The following is a 17,855-nucleotide window of genomic DNA, read 5'->3' on the forward strand; positions in this document are numbered from 1 at the left end:
GCGTGATAGGAAAAGTTCATACGTGGAATAGAGAAGCCCTCTATGATATGAATAGAACATCTCATTTACATTTGTTATAATGAACGATAAAACCGATTCGGGATCCAATTTTTCCATGATAATGATGCTCTTTACATTTCCGTATCAAGTTTTTTTTCGCTGAAAAATACATGAGGAAAAATATGATATATTTATTAGAAATGCCAGAAAATATTAGATACACTGTTAAGAATAGATATGCAAAGAGGTAGATAGATATGTTAGTTCGGTGTTTAACATCTGATATGGGAACCAAGTCAGTAAAATTTATAATAAACGGAGCGTTCCTAATTTTTTGGTTGCCTTAACTCCTTACATGGGTAGCGTGTCAACCGTAACCATCCGAGTCATCTACTTCACCGTTCGTTCCCTCTACCTACGTAGATTTTCTGGGAAACTCCTGTTCCATTATTCTGGGTCACATATGTGCAGTTCTAGGGTAACCTCCTCGACAGAGATTTGAACGTGGTCCTGACCGCAATAGAATTGTAGCCATTCTTCAACGTGTGACCTATTCACTCCCGAAAATGGCAGATTTTCGAGCCAACATGGGTGTTAGTCTCGTACGTCGAAATAATTCTTCGTCCGACATTTGATGAAAGCATGAAGCTTTAAATTAGAACTGCTCGCACAACAATATAGAGCTAGACTTGCTTTCGTGAGAATATGCTGACTGGACTGTGGAGGAATGGAAGGATGTTCTCTACTCAGATGAAAGCAGAATAGATTTAGGAGGTCCAGATGGACTTTAGCGTGTCTACAGGCGCCAAAACGAAAGGTTTGCTTCATGCGCTACATTAGAAACAGCAGCTTACCAGGGAGGCTCCATAATGATTTGGAAAGGTATCTCTTACGGAGCTCGTGCGGACCTTGTTGTGTTTAATAGAGGCAGCGCGACCGCTCAAAGGTACGTGGAAGATGTTCTTCAAAACCATTTCATACCTTTCGGACCATTTATTTTTGACAACTTTAGATTGATTCATGGCAACGTGACATCTGTCACTGAGTACCTTAATGAGGTCGAATTCATGTTTTGCCATGGCCGGCACGCAGTTCGAATCTTAACCCAATTGAACACATTTGGGACAACCACAAAGGACGTGTACGAGCAAAAGTACAAGCCCTTCCCACACTAAAAAGGCCCAAGACTGCAGTGGTAGAGGAGTGGTATAATATCCCCCAGTTGAATATCCAACATATCGTAAAAGGATTGAGAAACCGGCTCCAAGATGTCATGAGGGCATAAAGGAATTTGGGTCCTTTTTAACTTAAACACTCTCTCCCCTTCACTAGCAATAATTCTCGCTATTCAAAGCATTCAGGCGGACAATGGAAGGAACCGAAGTATTAAGGCGATGTAGTGTGAAATGAGCAAAGTAATTATTTCATCAGGAAAAAGAACGTAAAAGGATGTAACTCACTGTATGTGTGAGAGTTCAGAGTTCCCACCTTTCTACAAAATTTGGTGGCAATCGCTATAACCGTCTCCGAGAAAAATGCGTGTGACGGACAGACAGGCAGACAGATGGACAGACAGACAGACAGTAAACCGATTTTAATAAGGTTTTGTGTTTACACAAAACCTTAAAAATGAACCTATTAAATCAAAACAGGGAAAATTTGCAAAAAAGAAAGCCAATCCAATGAGCAACGAATTCCCAATAAAATAGAAAAGGCAAAAGTAACCCTTTAAGTTGTCCGCTCAGAGCAAATAGCGCATTAATATCTGGGCTCTGCAAGAAACCCGATGGTCTGGTGCCAAAACCTGCGACATTGAACGCGAACGGGATAAAAATGGCAATAAACTTCTCTATTCTGGTAGCCCACATACTCAATATGGTGTTGGCATTGCCATCTCAGAGGGTTTCCGTGATGCCATTAAAGAAGCCGGACGATTTGATGATCGGCTGATGAAGCTCACCATTATATCAGCTGACTGCACTATTCACTTCTTCATCGCGTACACACCACAGACAAGTCGACCTGATGCCGAGAAAGTTGTCTTCTGGCAACTTTTGGCAACCCTGTCGGCCAAACCAAAACCAAGTGGCCGAGGAGAACCTCCATAGTGGTGGCACCGGGAGACGCTGTACTCACTTTGGCTTGTCGACCGTGATGCAGTAGGCGAATGCTCCAAAGGCCTAATCAGGACGATCACACCCGAGTCCGCACGGGGACTCATCTGAAGTGGCAATTTGGTCATGAAACCTTACCAGGGGTATACTGGTACCATGGGAGCCGGGATAGTCCCTGGACTCTCATACTTCGGGTGAACTCCCGTTATATGTGAGTACAGCTCGGTTGTTTGCGGTTGGAACCCTAGTGGGAGTTTCATGGGGGTTGTGGTTATGCTCAAGTGTGGGATTAAGTCGCAACACAGGTGCTCACGTTAAACCCTCAAGGACTTAACTGTCAACGCAACTGAAGTCGAGTAGGCAATAAAACGAATGAAATCGGGGAAAGTCGCAGGGCCTGACGGCATGGCATCTGAGCTTTGGAATGCGAAGAGCTGGGACCCACCACTGTGGCGCAGTGAATTCTTTAATCGGGTTACTGAGGAAGGAAGAACACCATCTGACTGGCAAGAAAGTACCATAGTTCCAATAAAGAAAAAGGAAGGTAGTCCAGCAGAATGTTCAAATTATCGAATCAAACCGGATTTGTCAAAAACTGCGGAGCTACTGACGCAATGCACACAGTGCGGTTACTCATGAAGAAACACCGTGGGAAGCATCGCCCTCTTTACATTGCATTTCTAGATCTAGAGAAAGCGTTTTACCGTGTACCACACGAACTCATTTGATATGCTCTACGACAATATCTAGTGTCAGAAGAACTTGTGCGCTATATTCAATTGCTCTACCACGATCCGAAAAGTAAAGTTCAAAGTGTGGCGGGTGTATCAAAACCGCTTCGTGTCTCTGTCGGTGTTCATCAAGAAAGCATCTCTCACTACTCCTCTTTGTTCTTGTTATGGATACCGTCACTCAGAACATCCGTCGTCCAACGCCCTATACACTGCTTTATGTAGATGATGATCTCGAGCAACTTACCCAAAAATGGACTGATCGCCTCATGCAACACGGTCTCAGATTGAATCTAAACAAAACTGAATTTTTGATGACCGACCCTCCATGAAACAGGAACAATCACTGTCAGCGGCAGTGATCTGCCCAGAACTGAGCGATTCAAATACCTCGGGTCAATGGAGAATTGCGTTATGAAATTGTTTCACGTATTAACGCAACTTGGATGAAATGGCGTTCCACAACTGGTGTTCTTTTGTGATTGACGTATCGACGAACGTCTCAAATATAAAATTGACCGCAATGTCGTCCGTCCTTTCACTCTCTATGATTTTGAGTGTTGGCGGTAATGGAGACGAAGATGTTGCGTTGGATTAGTGGCGTGACACGTTTTAATCACATCCGAAATGAGGATATGGGCGATCGTTATGGGGTTGCACCGATCGTGGAAAAATTGCGAGATAGGCGTCTTCGATGGTATGGTCACGCAATTCGCGCTAACGAGAATTCACTTGCCAAGATTAGTCTGAATATCGAAGTCGATGGTCAAAAGGCAGGCCGAAACAACGGTGGCTTGATACGCTGGATGGGGATTTAAAAGCCTCGAGATTGCATTGCAGATCAGGCATTTGATAGAGCTAAAAGGCGAAACCGATCACGACGAGCCGACCCTACTTGTGAATGGGACAAAAGCTGAAGAAAAAGAAGAAGATGATAGACGGAAAACTCAATTTTAAGCAGCACATAGAGGATATTTGCGAAAAAGTATCCATCACGAGTATCGCTCAGGCAAGGATGATACCGAACGTAGGAGGATCGCAGCATAATTGCAGGCTGCTCATAGCCAGGGTGGTGAGTTCTATTTTGTTGTATACAGTCCCAGTTTAGGGAAAAGCGCTGCATGTTTCAGACAATGCATATATACTGAGTACGGTTTACAGACGAACAGCCTTAAGGGTGTGTTCTGCCTTCAGGTCCGTCTCAGATGATGCAGCGTTCGTCATCTCGGGAATGATGCCGATTGACATCGCGGCAAACGAAATTATGAACATTTATAACACCAGATCCATCTCTCCCTTATCGCAGGTGAAAAAAGCCGAAAGGGAGAGATCCATAAGCAGATGGCAACAACGATGGGACCAGTCAGAAAAGGGTCGTTGGACTTATAGGTTGATCCCTTCCATCAGTGTGTGCCTGAAGAGAAACCATGGGGAGATCAATTATAATCTCACCCAGTTTCTCATGGAGGACACCTAACCTAATTGTCCAAACAGCGACAAGGTCCCAGCGGACCCAGCGCACGTATTCTTCCAGCGTCCTAGGTTGATGGAAGAAAGGAGCAACCTAGAGGAAACTCTAGGTGAAGTGCTATCTTCGGACAATGGTAGCTTACCAGAAGGATTGGGATGCGATCAATTCCATGATCACAGTAATCCAAGGTAAACTTCGAACAGCAGAAGAATTGAGGAAGGCGCGGTTCCGAGCCCCGCGGGTAGACGGAAGGATGAAGTACATGAAGGTGTTTTTTTATTGAGGATGTTGGGAGTCCTGAGTCCGCATCCACTTGATGACGGTGATAAAGGTGGTTCCACATGGTAGGGAGCCCGGGAGGGTTTTAATGGGTAAAAAACCCATATTCTGGCGTGACCAGGCCAAAGTCTCTTGAAGATTTTCACCTCCTTACCAAAAAAAAAGGCAGACAGACGGTAAAGCGGTTTTAATAAGGTTTTGTTTTACACAAAACCTTGAAAACGAGTACTGATAATATTTTTAATGAAATTTTTGTACATTAAAGTAATTTACATTTTGTATTTACAAATGATATTATTGAGCTAGGCTGCTGACCTGCATTTTTTCTTGAAATTATATTTTTTCCTCGATATATCGATATTGATATTTTAATAAATATCGATACATCGATATGTCGATATTTTTTTCGATTGTACCTATTCACATTAGCAGGAATTGCTTGTATTAATTTTTATATTTCGAAAAATTTTTTTATTTATTTGTAATCATAGCATATATATATAACTGTTTAAAAGTGCTTGAAAGAACTGTTTACCTTATTTTGACGCTGACTGTATATAGTTTTTGTTCCGCACATATATTTCTGTTTCTTAGCTCAATAAATAAATCTGAATCTGAGTCAATACTCTTGGGGCTGACTGCATCTCGGAAACAAGGGGGAAATTATGTTCGGCTACTTCGGGTCTTTTAAAGGGAAATCCCCCAACTTTGGAATGGAAAATCGAAAGTCAACGTATTAATGGTGTGCAGCAGCGCTATCATGGCTACAGAAAATTAGTTGTACGCTGAGTAGGACTGCTGCTGATTTAAATGTCATTTAATTCAGACACGTTTTTATGTAAAACAATTATAATTCCAAGAAAAGGTCTTTCGTGCCGTCATAACCTAAATATCTGTTCCTTCCACTACTGGAAATCAATCAGCTGATGAGCGTCTTTCCAATAGGAAGCGTTTGAAATGTCAAAACAAACCCAATTGTTCCCGCGATTGTTGTGATTTGACTTCGATTACATTCGTACGAAATCTAGTTATTCTTGTTTCCGCTCATGGAATGTTAGTCATAATAAGCGAGAACTGAGCTATCAGTGCTTGTGGCTACTTTGAAGATTTGATGAAAAAATCAGTTTAAAGCGTTCGTCGGACGCAGCAAGAAGACGTCCCTGTTGGCGGGCAAATCCCTGCATGGTGGTCTGTAATGCCAATGACCAGATCTGCTTCGACGTTTCCGAAAGGTGTGGGGATGGCTCCCGAGAGGATTTCAAATGGAATCGCAGGTAAGCGCCGTAGAATTTCAAGTGCCGGCGAAAGGAACGGAGTCTGCAAGCCTGGGACAAGCCGGCAAAGGGCTAGTCTGCCCTCAACCAGTACAAATGTGGGTGAAGATGACCCGGAGGTGAAGGAAATCATTCGACAAATGGAGGTAACGAGGCACATCCTTGGAATGGACTACATAGACGTCGTCAACCGGTTCAAGCTCAGTTGGGTCCCGTACTGTGTCGCCGATCAGCAATATTGTCGATCCCACCATCACCGCAGATGTCCCCGCCCTAAAGTCGTCAACGATTTGCAGAGTTCCTGTGTCGGCACCTTCTTGAAGCAAAATCGGGTCATGCACTATCTCAGGTCCGTTCAGGACATGTGCATTCGAATGGAGTTTCCGGGCGAGGATGTGCTGAGGAAAATTTTGGAAGCGATTTTGGTAAGGCAAGAGTGCGGGAACTGCACGTTTGATTCCTAATCTTATCCATTGCGTTAGTTATTTATTGAAGTGTTTATTGGATGTGATTCGGTTACTTTCATTAATTGTTTGATAAGAGCCTTCGCTTATCGCTTGTCGTATCCGCTTGAATAGTGGCTGCAAATTATCTGACCGCAAAAGGGGGTGCAAGCGTTGCTCTGTGCGATTAGTCAACAAAGAGGACAATTATAGAACACGGTTCTTCTGCTGCATGGATGCAACATAGTTGATTCTATTCTCATGATAAAGCGATGCTTTGGCCGCGATCAATTCCTCTTCCATGCAAATCTACAAAAAAGACAAACAACAAAATTATTATCGTCAAGAAATATAGTTTTGAGTTGCGGATCGACTTTGGGATTGTGATTGTTTGCTTTGTTTTTGAAGCGATTACTGCACTTTTGCTTTAAGGTTGATTACAAAGATATTCTCATAGCTCTCGATATGCAAAGTCTTAAAAAATTGCGTTAGTCACAAGGTCAGGCTGGCTGGGAGTCAACACATCATAAAGGGCGCGCTTCCAAAACAACGTTGAATGAGCCCCGTATCCTCAAGTGGAGTCTATTGTAGGCAATTAAACAACACTCAACCTCTAGTTGAAACCAACGTCATGCGCCTCTCAGCCTGTTTGCGCTTTCTTGTTTGACGAAAGGCTGTAGTCGAGCCAAGGAGACCCGTTTGATGGTGCCCCCGACGTTGAGGCTATAATGATGATCGGCCTCGGGGACTTCAAAGGGGTCCTCAAAAAGGGGCTGCAACGACCTACGACGATCGTCCGTCCTCCTTAGGATATGCGTGGTTTGTGGGCTTCAGCTTTGGCATTGCGTCCTTGAGCTGACGTAACCGACTTAGCGTTGAGTCTCGACCTGATGTCGAGAACACGGTTGTTGAGGAGTGTCAGATTCTCCCCATATACTAGATCCGTGGGACTTGGAGCAAATTCTTCGCGATTGGCTCTCTCGAGGCCAAGTAGACCGAGTGGTAGGACCTGCGACCAGGAAGGGTCTTGAGCTATTGTAGCGGTCTTCAGCGTCCTGAGCCACCTATCGGGCATCCCATTGGACTACGGGTGGTACGCGGTTGTCCTTTGACGTTTTAAGCCGAGGAGCGTGCCCAACTCTGAGAAAAGGGAGGCCTCAAACTACGTTAAAGCGCAGAATCTATTCTCGACATTTGGCCTCTGCACAAGATTGTGCAGTAATGTCTTTCAGCTCCCCCTCGGACACCATCTCGTCATGGTGGGGGAGCCTGTGATGGTTTACTACTACAGTAAGGGTGTCCAAACACATGAAAATGGAAACAAAGGATTGTAACTCTCCAAGTGGTAAGAAGTCACAGACTTCGAATCCACCCGCGACTTTGAGAAATCAGGTCGTGGCCGAAGTGCACATTTTGGAGGTCTCACCAGATTCGGTAGAAAACTTACACCCGGTGGCCACGACGCGGTCAGCCAGAAAGGATAGAACAGTAACTCCCTTAATGAGAGGCATTGGAAACCTAACTACGGCCCGGTTGTCGGTGACACTGTTGGTCAACTCTTCCAAAAAAAAAACGGGAGTGGATGGCTCGGCAGAAGAGCACTTCAGCCGCAAAGGAGAAGAGATTACAGGAAAACGGATTGCGCAAAGTTTTATGAACTCCTTGGTGACAAAGTGGAGCTCCCTAGACGACTAGGGATTCCTTTCGTCATAGAAGATCAATTGGAAATTTTGAATCACACACTTTTAGAGTGCTTCGAAGCCAACGCGGCAAAACAGTTCCATAGTGGAATAAAGAACTGCAAAGTCTCAGGAAATCAACTAGAAGATTTCTAAATCGTGCTTGTAAAAGCAATAAGAACAGAGACTGGTTAAACTTCCGAAATTCACTGTGTGAATATAAGAGGCCCGTAAAACGTTTGAAACGAGGCTCCTTTAGATATACTATGATGAACTGGAAGGTGAAAGGGAGACTTTCAAGCTCTGCAGAATTCTTAGTAAAGATGAGTCGGCCTAAATGAACTGCCTTAGAAAACCGGATGGTACTTTCCTGAACTCCAGAGTTGAGTCTGTACAGACTCGCTTGGAAGTACACCACCCGGGAGAACAGGCCTCACAAGTGGGAAGAGGAGAATTGGCGGTTTCTGCAAACCTGTCAACATAAAGGTGTTTCAATGGCAATTGGGAACTTGGGGAATGGTTGTTACCAATGAAAAGGCGAGAGCTACTACACCATTATTTGAACACTTCAAAGCACCTGTCGTGGATGGCATCTACCCAGCCATGCTAAGGCACTTAGAGCAACTTCTTATTTTTCGAAGATATCAGATCACTAGGATGTTCGTTTATACATCCGTAGTGTGCTGGGTTAAGTTGAGAGAAAACAGTTTTCGTTGTAAACCAGCCACACTGCAAAGAACTGTGTGTCTGGGTACTATCGGTGCCATGAGCATGACATCCGGCACAGCTCTGAATGAATTACTCAATTTGCAGCCCTTGGATTTGTTCATCTAGGAGTCATTAGGAGAACTGAATCCAGTTTTCGCAATGCTTTCTGATTCTCGGATCCCCATACACCTGTTTGGTAGAAGGCATGAAGTAATCTTGAAACGAAGAAAAAACTGGGACGAACCAGAAAAATACATGTCAGGATATACTGACGCCTTCTACAGCGATGGTTCAAAAACAACAGGGTTCTGGAGCAGAAGTCTACCTCTGGAATAAAAAGGAGAAGTGGGCTTTTCCCTTGTGCCAATATACAACGGTCTTTGACACTGAAGGGTATGTGATCATAACGGCTGCAACCTGGATGATTGACGAGCAGTCAAAGGGCAGGCGCATCGCAATCTGTAGCGATAGTCAAGCTGCATTGAGGGTCTTGAGCAAACATTTGATCACTTCAAAAATCGTTCAGGAATGAAGAAATCGATTGAACTCTGATTCTAGATTCAATACGCAGAAACTACTCTGGGTATCCGGTCATTATGGTGTACAGGAAAATGAAATCTCGGAGGCTTTTGCAAAAAAGGGTTCAATTTCCCCCATGCTCGAGTCGGAACCAGCAATTGGAGTGTCGGTAGCATTGGCTAATGCTGTTATCAAAAATTGGGAACAAGCTTCCCATAATGACAGGTTGCTGAGGTTTAATGCTGCTAAACACACCAAACTTTTTCTTTCAGAACTGGAAAGTTCTGACTTGCAGAAGTATGGTGGGCATGTTGACTGGGCATAATTCACTAGCTGGGCATATGTTCCCAATAGGAATTCTCCAAGATGATACGTGTCCATCCTGTAATGAGGAGACAGAATCCACGGAACATTTTCACCAGTTGCAGCGGGTAGCATTACATCCATTAACGGAAATCCTGCGATACATAAACGAATCTGGGATTTTCCGTGAAGTACTGCGTCATCCTTCTGTGCCTTGGCGATTGTCAAAAAATCGACGGCGCCAGGGATATTAACCTTTGAAACGCATGGCAAAGCGCCAGTAACTACATTATTCTTGCCAGACACGTGCTGGATGTCAGAAGTAAACTGACCTATGAAGTTTCGGTGGCGAAGTTGGCGAGGGGACGTTTTGTCGGACTTCGGTTTAAAAGCGAAAGTAAGAGGCTCCTGGTCCCTGAACACTGTAGGGACTATCAGAAGTATTTTATTGCGATTGATCGGAGAATTCTGTTTTCTGCTGGTTTGTTTCCAATTTGAATGATTCTTGCTTTGTTGCTGCAAAAAACTTCCGAATGACACTTTACTGCGTACGTACGTTGACACGAACCATCTGCTTCTGTAGTTTCTTGCCGGCTCCGAAATTTCAGCTGAATCGCTGGAAACTCTCGAACTGCCAATTGAAGCTCATGGTGCAGCAGGCTCGACCGGCTTGGCCCCAAAGGTGAATGTCGTTGTAGTCGCTGTTGATGTGGGGATGGAAATACGTATAGTTTTCAAAAGACGCGTAGAAAATTCGGCTAACTATATCCAGTGACAGTGGTAGGTAGGTAGCTTTGCACTGATGAAGGGGGTAAGTTGCTCCCGAAATATATATATACATAATAAAATTAAATTGTAATTTGGAGTAAGCTACTGGTCTATCAATTTTAGACTTAGCTACAAATAGAAGACAATATCTAACCTCTCTTTAAAGAGTTCCCCATCTTCGGCTCACATTCCTCTATATATTGCGAGATCTCCGATAAAGATCCTAGCCTATATATTTCGGCCGCTTTTCACAAGGAAGTGTTTCGCTCGGTGCACGATCGCACCCCGGCTAGTTTCCAGAAAATATTTTTGGCCGTCCAAGGACAAGGACGTGAATTCTTGAGCCAGAGAATGCTTTGATTTGCTCAGAAATGCTCATCTTTGAGTCAAGAGTCAGCCCGAGGTACTTTATAGCTGGTTTTGACTCGATTATCGACTCGCCGGACGATATGGGATGCAGGATCGGAATCTTCTTTTTGGGATGACTACTTCGGTTTTTTCCAGTGCAAGGTTGAAATCATGAGTAGTCATCCATCAGCTTATCTGTCGCATCAATATGCCAAGTCTGCTTTGCGCCTGTTCGATAGTGCGCCCAGCAACAAGCGCTGCGACATCATCTGCATAACCAGGCGCGACTCTTCTGGCATGTCGAGTTTAAGTAGACTTTTATAGGTAGCGTTCCAGTGGTCCGGCCCTAGGATGGATCCCTGTGCTACCTCCGATGTGACCTCCATCCTCCTCGGTCCCTCTAGTGTCTCATAGAGCAGGAAGCCGTACCTCAGATAGTCCCTCAACATCCGTAAGAGATAATTCGGCACGGGGAAAGTATTGTCTAGTGTGCCTATTTCCATTTTACGGAATTAAAGGCGTTTCTGACGTCAAGCATTACGAGGAACACCACCCGTCGAGTTCGGCGGCTATGTGCCTCCGCTCGTCGCACGGTGTCCACGACTTGCATGACAGCATCAACTGTGGATCTCCCTGCTCTAAAACCAAACTGCTGGGGAGATAAATCTCCGGCAGCGCGTATCGTTTCAACGAGTCTACATCTGATAAGGTTTTCAAGCATTTTTCCAGCAGTGCCAAGCATACACAGTGGGTGGTATGAAGACGGCAACTCGGGCTCGCCATCTTCCAACGAGCAGCGAAGGTGTCTTCTTTCAGCCAAGCGTTGAATGCGCCGAGCAATAGGTCTGGCCGGTGGTGGAATACCAGTTTGTATAGCTTTGCTGGAATATAATCGGGTCCTGGTGCCTTCTTGGTTTTCATAGAGAGGACTGCCTGTTCCAACTTTTTTATAGAGAAATGTGGACAGTCCTCTGCGCTCACTGCGCTGACGTCATCATTCCATGCGAGGTGCGCAAGGAATAGTGCCCTTACGATGCGGTCCATCCGCTCGGGCTTAAGTGAACAGGGTATTCGCTGAGCCCCGATTTTTCGGGTTACCACTTCGTAGTCCCCACTGGTCCCCATTCATCTCGTCGACCAGATCCTCCCAGCAGCGAGTTTTGCTCTTGTTTATTGCGCTGCGGAGTCTCCTTTCGGCTAATTTGTACTCCGTCATTATGGTACACGCCTCCTCCCGGTTGTTTAGACGTTGTGTTAAGCGGCGGAGCCTGTGACATTCTTTCCGGAGCTCTGCGATTTCCACTGTCCACCAATACATAGAAGGTTTGTCACCTCTCGATGCCCTCCTGGACATGAAGGCTCCAAAGGCCGTCGTTATCAGGTACATAGCTGAATTTACGACATTGTCGGCTGCAGCGCCACCGCTCGAAGGAGTACCCTCCAGCGCGGCCCCATCTGTTCCAAGAGTTTCGACAAACCTTCATTTTTGCTACGTTCCATGCAAAGAAAGAGCGCCCATAATCCAAACATCTGTAACATTTGATTGGAGCGAGCCGGATTCGTATCCTACACACTAACCAACCAATTCTTATTTTCTCGCTGTTTAGAAGCTCTCGCGCGTTTTGCTTAGCAACTTCCACCACAGCGAGTTTTTGGCCTCGGGAGTTCGCAGAAGTAATACCACTCCGGGCATTGGTTACCTTCGGACATTCACTTTTGATGGCCTCTTCTATCTCATTCTTTTCGGTGAGGCAGTCAAGGTCTCGGATTTCCAGAGGACACGTGGGTTCCAGGCTGGAAACCAAAGATTTTCTTCCAGAAGCCTTTGACTGCTTCACAGAACGTAACTTTATTTATTGCCCTCAAACTTAGTTCGACTAGGACTCTCCCACCCTTCGTTTTACATTTGATTTGATTTGATTTTGTCACAGATTTCACTGAGGACTTCCGCAAAAGTCTTGCCTTCCGTCGGCTTAATAAGCAGAGCTGGCGGTCTAGTCCTCCTTCGTCTCCCCACTTTTTCTTTTGGTGCTTCGTCCTTCGTGTCCGCCTTAATTTTAGGAGGAGGGTTTTCTGATGGCGCAACGTGTTGTCTTTTGTTCCCCTTCGCCTTCTTCTTTTCGGCCCTGGAAAGTACCTGAGTGAAGTCTCCTTCAGATGTCCTTTTCTCCTTTCGTTTTCTCCCCATTTTGCCCTGCAATGGGCTGTCTTCGATCCGTTTGGTACTCGTAGTGTTCTCGTCGTGAGGCGCGGTTGTTTCTGCTTGCCGCGGATTTTCTCTTACTCTCCATAATAATAATAATAATCATTGGCGCAACAATCCATGCTGGATCATGTTAGAGCACTTCATTAAAGACCGTAACGGTACACTAGGAGGCAATGTGGTCAGCATTGCGCTCGACCGAGATTATTACCCTGATTTGACTCAGGTACTCATTCACAGCTGAGTCGACTGGTATCCGACGTTAAATCACGATACAAATCCAACTGCCACCAGCGAGATTTGAACCGCGACCTTCCGTACGACAGCCTTGCGCTCTAACCACTCAGCTATCCGGACAAGCACTCTCCATGTCCGCCTATAATATGAAATCCTGTCCAGGAGCTCCTCCAGTTCCATAAGCCCGTTTTTCACCCCTTTGCTGACGTTTTTGAGGAAGAGCGTCGCAGATTGCATGCGCTTCAGAACTACCGCGCATTTCTTAATAATCCTTTCCACTTCAGCTTGTGCTAGAGTAGTCAATAGGCTTTCCACTCGGCTTATATTCGAAACTATTGGGTTAGTTTCGGCAGTTTCCACTGTGCCTCTTTCCGCAATTATAACACTGCGTGGTAATGTCTGGGTTCCTGTCTCCGTTGCAGGTGCCGCATCACTTTAGGAGTCCTTCGCTCCGTCTGCGCGTCCCGAGGTCTCGTCGGATATTTCAGCCCTTGTTGGGTCCTTCGCTGGGCGCTGGGGCGAGCGGCGCATTTTCGTGCTGCGTATAAACACAGCCAGCTCACTCTCCATTTCCACTATCTCCTCGTTTGATTATGGCCATGAATGAAGTGCTCTAACACACTTGAAGGTCTTGAGCCAACTGGATTGTCGCGTTAACGATTATTATTATATATTTCTGTTACAAGATTTAGATTTTATTCATTCAATAAAAATTAAAAATCATTTCAGATCTCCAGATCGGATGGAAGTACATATTCCACAGAGTATTTTTTGCAACAGTGCATTGTTGTGGCGGAGACAATAGTGTTGAAGTTCCCACCCTGCTGGCCAGATATCAATCGTGCTTATCGAGATTTTCTGAAAACTAACTTGGATTTAAAAAAACATTACTATTACGATGGGGCTTCAGCGCAAAACAATGTTTTCGCCTTCCTGTTGGATGTTCTTTTGGAAACCATTTTAACGCCGGATGACAGGAGTAAAGCAAATAATGATACCGATGAAGATGATGAAAGTGATGAGGAAGGCATGGATCACTTCATACAACATACGAGGGAAGAAAAGCTGGACCGGATATTCGTAGTGCTGAATATTTTAACTAAAATTTTGGAATATGATTTTCCCATTTGGCTGCTAAGATATCCGACAAAGACAAAAGAAAAGATGTTTTTGGAGAATGCACCGCTCTTGGCTCAAGTCTTCTTCGATGGAAGTTACAATTTCATGACGCGTACTGTGAAGAAGCTTTTGGAAGTGTTTGCGATCAGCGTTTGCCATCATTATCCTAGTGATAAGGTTGACGTGCTATCGGTAAGTTCCTATTTTTTTTATCATTTTGATTTCGAGACTTATTCCAATAAGTTCTTACTTCATGAATGGTCATTCCAGCGTATTGTTTCCCTACTTTCTCTCGCTGTTTCTTGTATTGAAAGTCAACCTTATGACCAAGTACTGCATCCCAATGTTGGCAGCAATACCAAAACATTCGTGGACAACATTTTCAAAGCTGTCGTTGGTTAGTATTTTATTTGATGTTCACTTCCCCAACAATGAGTTCTACTCCACTTTTAGATAGATTCGGTTACAGAATAGATTATCTCCTCATTATGGTCGACGCCATTAAAATTCCCTCCATAAGATACTTATATGTTGACTTTATCTTGCGCAAAATGAACGTTGACCGTGAAGAGATGAATGTAAAGAAGATTCACACGTTATTTGAAAGACAACGTTGGCGTTGCACGGAGGGTACAAGACAACGTGAGAGCACTTCATCAGATCAAAAATACAGAATAATGCCACCAAAGAAAAACCAGCGTCCGAAGGCTAGTGAAATATACGCCCAAGAGTATTTGGAGATAGTCTTGAAAAGTCTTCAGGCGTACTGTGAAACGTTTCAAATTCGTCGCGTTATACGTGAAGTATATATGAATAAAAGTGACGTCCTATCGTCAAAGAAAGTGAAATGCAAAGAGGCCCAAAAAGTGAAACCATTAAAACCATTGGACCTGGACAAAATTGAAGCTGATATCAATATTCTGGAGAATCAGCTGAAACGCAAAGCAACGTTTGTGCCAAAGTCGCTGGAAGAGCAGACTTATACCAATATCCACGTAGATAGTGAGACCATGTCGCGGTATCGGGAAGATGTCAAGTACCTTGGAATTCTGCTGTGCACTGTAAAGAAGTTGCTGAACGAGGAAGGTCCTATTTTTCAGGATTTTTATTGTTTTCTGAATAAGATGCTGAATACTGATGATTGATAATTTAAGTTTACATTAGAGTTTAAGTTTTTATAAGAAGAATAAAAGTTTTGTTTCGAAAAAAAGAGTTGAGTTTGTTTTGGGTTTTTGTCGGGTTGGGTCGGTTTGTGTAAAACAAAGCCTGATTAAAATCGGTACATATGTTCCAGCGGGTGGGATTTTTACCCACTAAAACCATCCCTTAACTCTAATCCTCCTCCCCGCAGAACCACCACAAAGTATTTCGTCGCGGGGTGGACATGGCTCTAGCTTCTCCTTTCGCCCATCAATTGCAATCGTAACCGTGCCTTTCTCGCCTCCTCTGCCTCTCTTAATCTGCACTGAATCCGTCCTGGCATGCAAGTATTTTTCCAATTATATTTTCCGGTGCTAGTGTTCCTCCCAATGTCTCCTCTAGACTTTTTCTTTCCTCAGCGAATCTAGGACAATGGAAGAAAACATGCTCTACGTCCTCCGAGGAGGAAGAGTCGGGTCCATCATAGATACGTGCCATCTCATCGGCCAAAATGTCGATCGGCATCATTTAAGCAACTGCAGAGGCCGTTTCGTCTGAGATGGTTCTATAACCACAGCACACTCTTACGGCGGTCTTTCTATCCATCGCGCTCATTTGTTGAGCATTGCATACGGTATGCAATGCAGTTGACCGAATTGGCGCTGCTTAAAGCAGTATAGAACTCACCACTTTAGCTATAAGCCGTCTAGTCTACGATTGCATCGCGGGCCTTCAACATTTGGCATCATTCGTGCCAGGGCCATGCTAACATTGGACGCCTTCGTGCATACATTTTGTAAGTGCTGCTTGAAATTCAGCCTCGCATCTATCATCACTCCAAGGTAACCGGCAATTTAAGCTTTGCAGTGATGATATGCTTCCCTATTCTGATACGGGCAGTGATTTCCTTACGCCGCTTCCTGATAAGCACCGCCTCTGTTTTATCCTCCGCGATTGCAAAGGCTGCATCCGCCAGATTTTTGCAACAACTATCATCGCTATGTCATCGGCGTAACCCACTATTGTTACCTCGCTAGCAACTGGGACATTGAGGACATCATTATACATGATGTTCCACAATAGCGGTCGCAGCACAGAGCCCTGGCGAACACCCGCGGAGACGATGTGTTCTTTGGTTCCATTGTCTGCGTCGTACCAGAGCCTTCTATCTGTTAAGTTGCTGTCGACTAGCGCAGTAAAGTAACTTGGTACACCAATCGCCGCCAATGACCTCCTTATAAGGCTCCAACTGGCCGAGTTGAAGGCATTTTGCACATTAAGGGTAGTCACAGCACAATACTTGCTAGTGTCACCCTTTCCGTGCATCGCATTTTCAACTAAACAAGTGACCAGTTTGATGGCGTCGACCGTTGATCTGGGCGTCCGGAAGGCGAATTGTCGGCCTGAGAAGCCTCCCAGACTTTCTACAGCCGGGAGCAATCTGTTGTAGATTATTCTCTCCAACATTTTCCCCAGTGTCCAATAGACATATAGGTCTGTAGGAAGATAGTTCACTAGGAAGTTTACTAGGTTTAGGCAACATCACTAACATTTGTTGTCTCAGGAAAGATCCTATCCGCCATGCATGCTTCAAACAACTCTACGAATATGTCTGGCCTCGACTTAACGGCCAGCTTAAGGGCTTTGTTTGGTATGCCATCGAGGCCGGGCGCTCCCGGTCTACTGCAAATCGCCAGTACTTCTTCCTTCGTTACTGGGGTTATTACAGCCATATATAAAGATGCCTGTAGACTGTAACCCCTTGTGTTCTCCTGAGGGAACAAACTCTGAACGGTTTTTTTGTAGGAGGTTGGGCCACGTAATTAGTGGAGCTGTCTGACCTCTGAATCTCCCCATCGCAACACTATAGCCGCTTCCCCATGGGTCTATATCCGTCTCTGCGCAGAGTTGCTAGAAGCAGTCCCTCTTGCTTCGTTGTATTCCCAGCTTCAGGTTTCTTCGGGCTACCTTGTAAACTCGCTCTCTCACCTCCTGGTTGTCTGTCTTTTTTTGTAAGGAGGTGGAAATTTTCAAAAGACTCTGGTCTGGACACGCCATAGTGGGGGTTTCTACCCACCGAAACCACCCGAACCCCCCCCCCCCCGCCCCCCCCCCCCCCCGTGGAGCCACCTTTAGGTATTACATCACGGGGCGGAGTTAGCTTACTTTAACTTCTTCCGTCTCCCCGCGGGGTTCTTAACCGCGCCTTCCCCACTTCTTCTGCTTTTCGCAGTTTAGCCTGGATAATTGCGGTCATTGAATTGATCGCATCCCAATCCTCCTGGCAAGCTAGCATTTTCCGGTGATAGCACTTCACCTAGAGTTTCCTCTAGGTTTCTCCTTTCTTCCACGAACCTAGGACATTGGAAGAATACGTGCGCTGAGTCTTCTGCGACCCCGTCTCAGTTAGGACAATTAGGTGAGGTGTTCAATTTAAACCTGTACAGGTATTGGCGTTATCCTCCATGACCGGTGAGAAAGTGGGTGAGATTATAATTGATCTCCCCATACTTTCTCTC

At 45.0% G+C, this 17,855-nt stretch overlaps 1 protein-coding gene across 1 annotated transcript; it reads left to right on the forward strand.

Annotated features, from left to right (window-relative positions):
- Window positions 1–5,571: 5,571 nt before the first annotated feature.
- LOC119650184 lies at window positions 5,572–15,395 on the forward strand. The gene is made up of 4 exons (XM_038052740.1): window positions 5,572–6,294; window positions 13,807–14,388; window positions 14,467–14,593; window positions 14,650–15,395. The coding sequence occupies exons 1-4, from the start codon at window positions 5,791–5,793 to the stop codon at window positions 15,339–15,341; spliced, it is 1,905 nt and encodes a 634-aa protein (XP_037908668.1). The 5' UTR covers window positions 5,572–5,790; the 3' UTR covers window positions 15,342–15,395.
- Window positions 15,396–17,855: the final 2,460 nt, after the last annotated feature.

This window comes from Hermetia illucens, chromosome 2 (assembly GCF_905115235.1).
Source record: "Hermetia illucens chromosome 2, iHerIll2.2.curated.20191125, whole genome shotgun sequence".
NCBI classification, from domain to species: domain Eukaryota; kingdom Metazoa; phylum Arthropoda; class Insecta; order Diptera; family Stratiomyidae; genus Hermetia; species Hermetia illucens.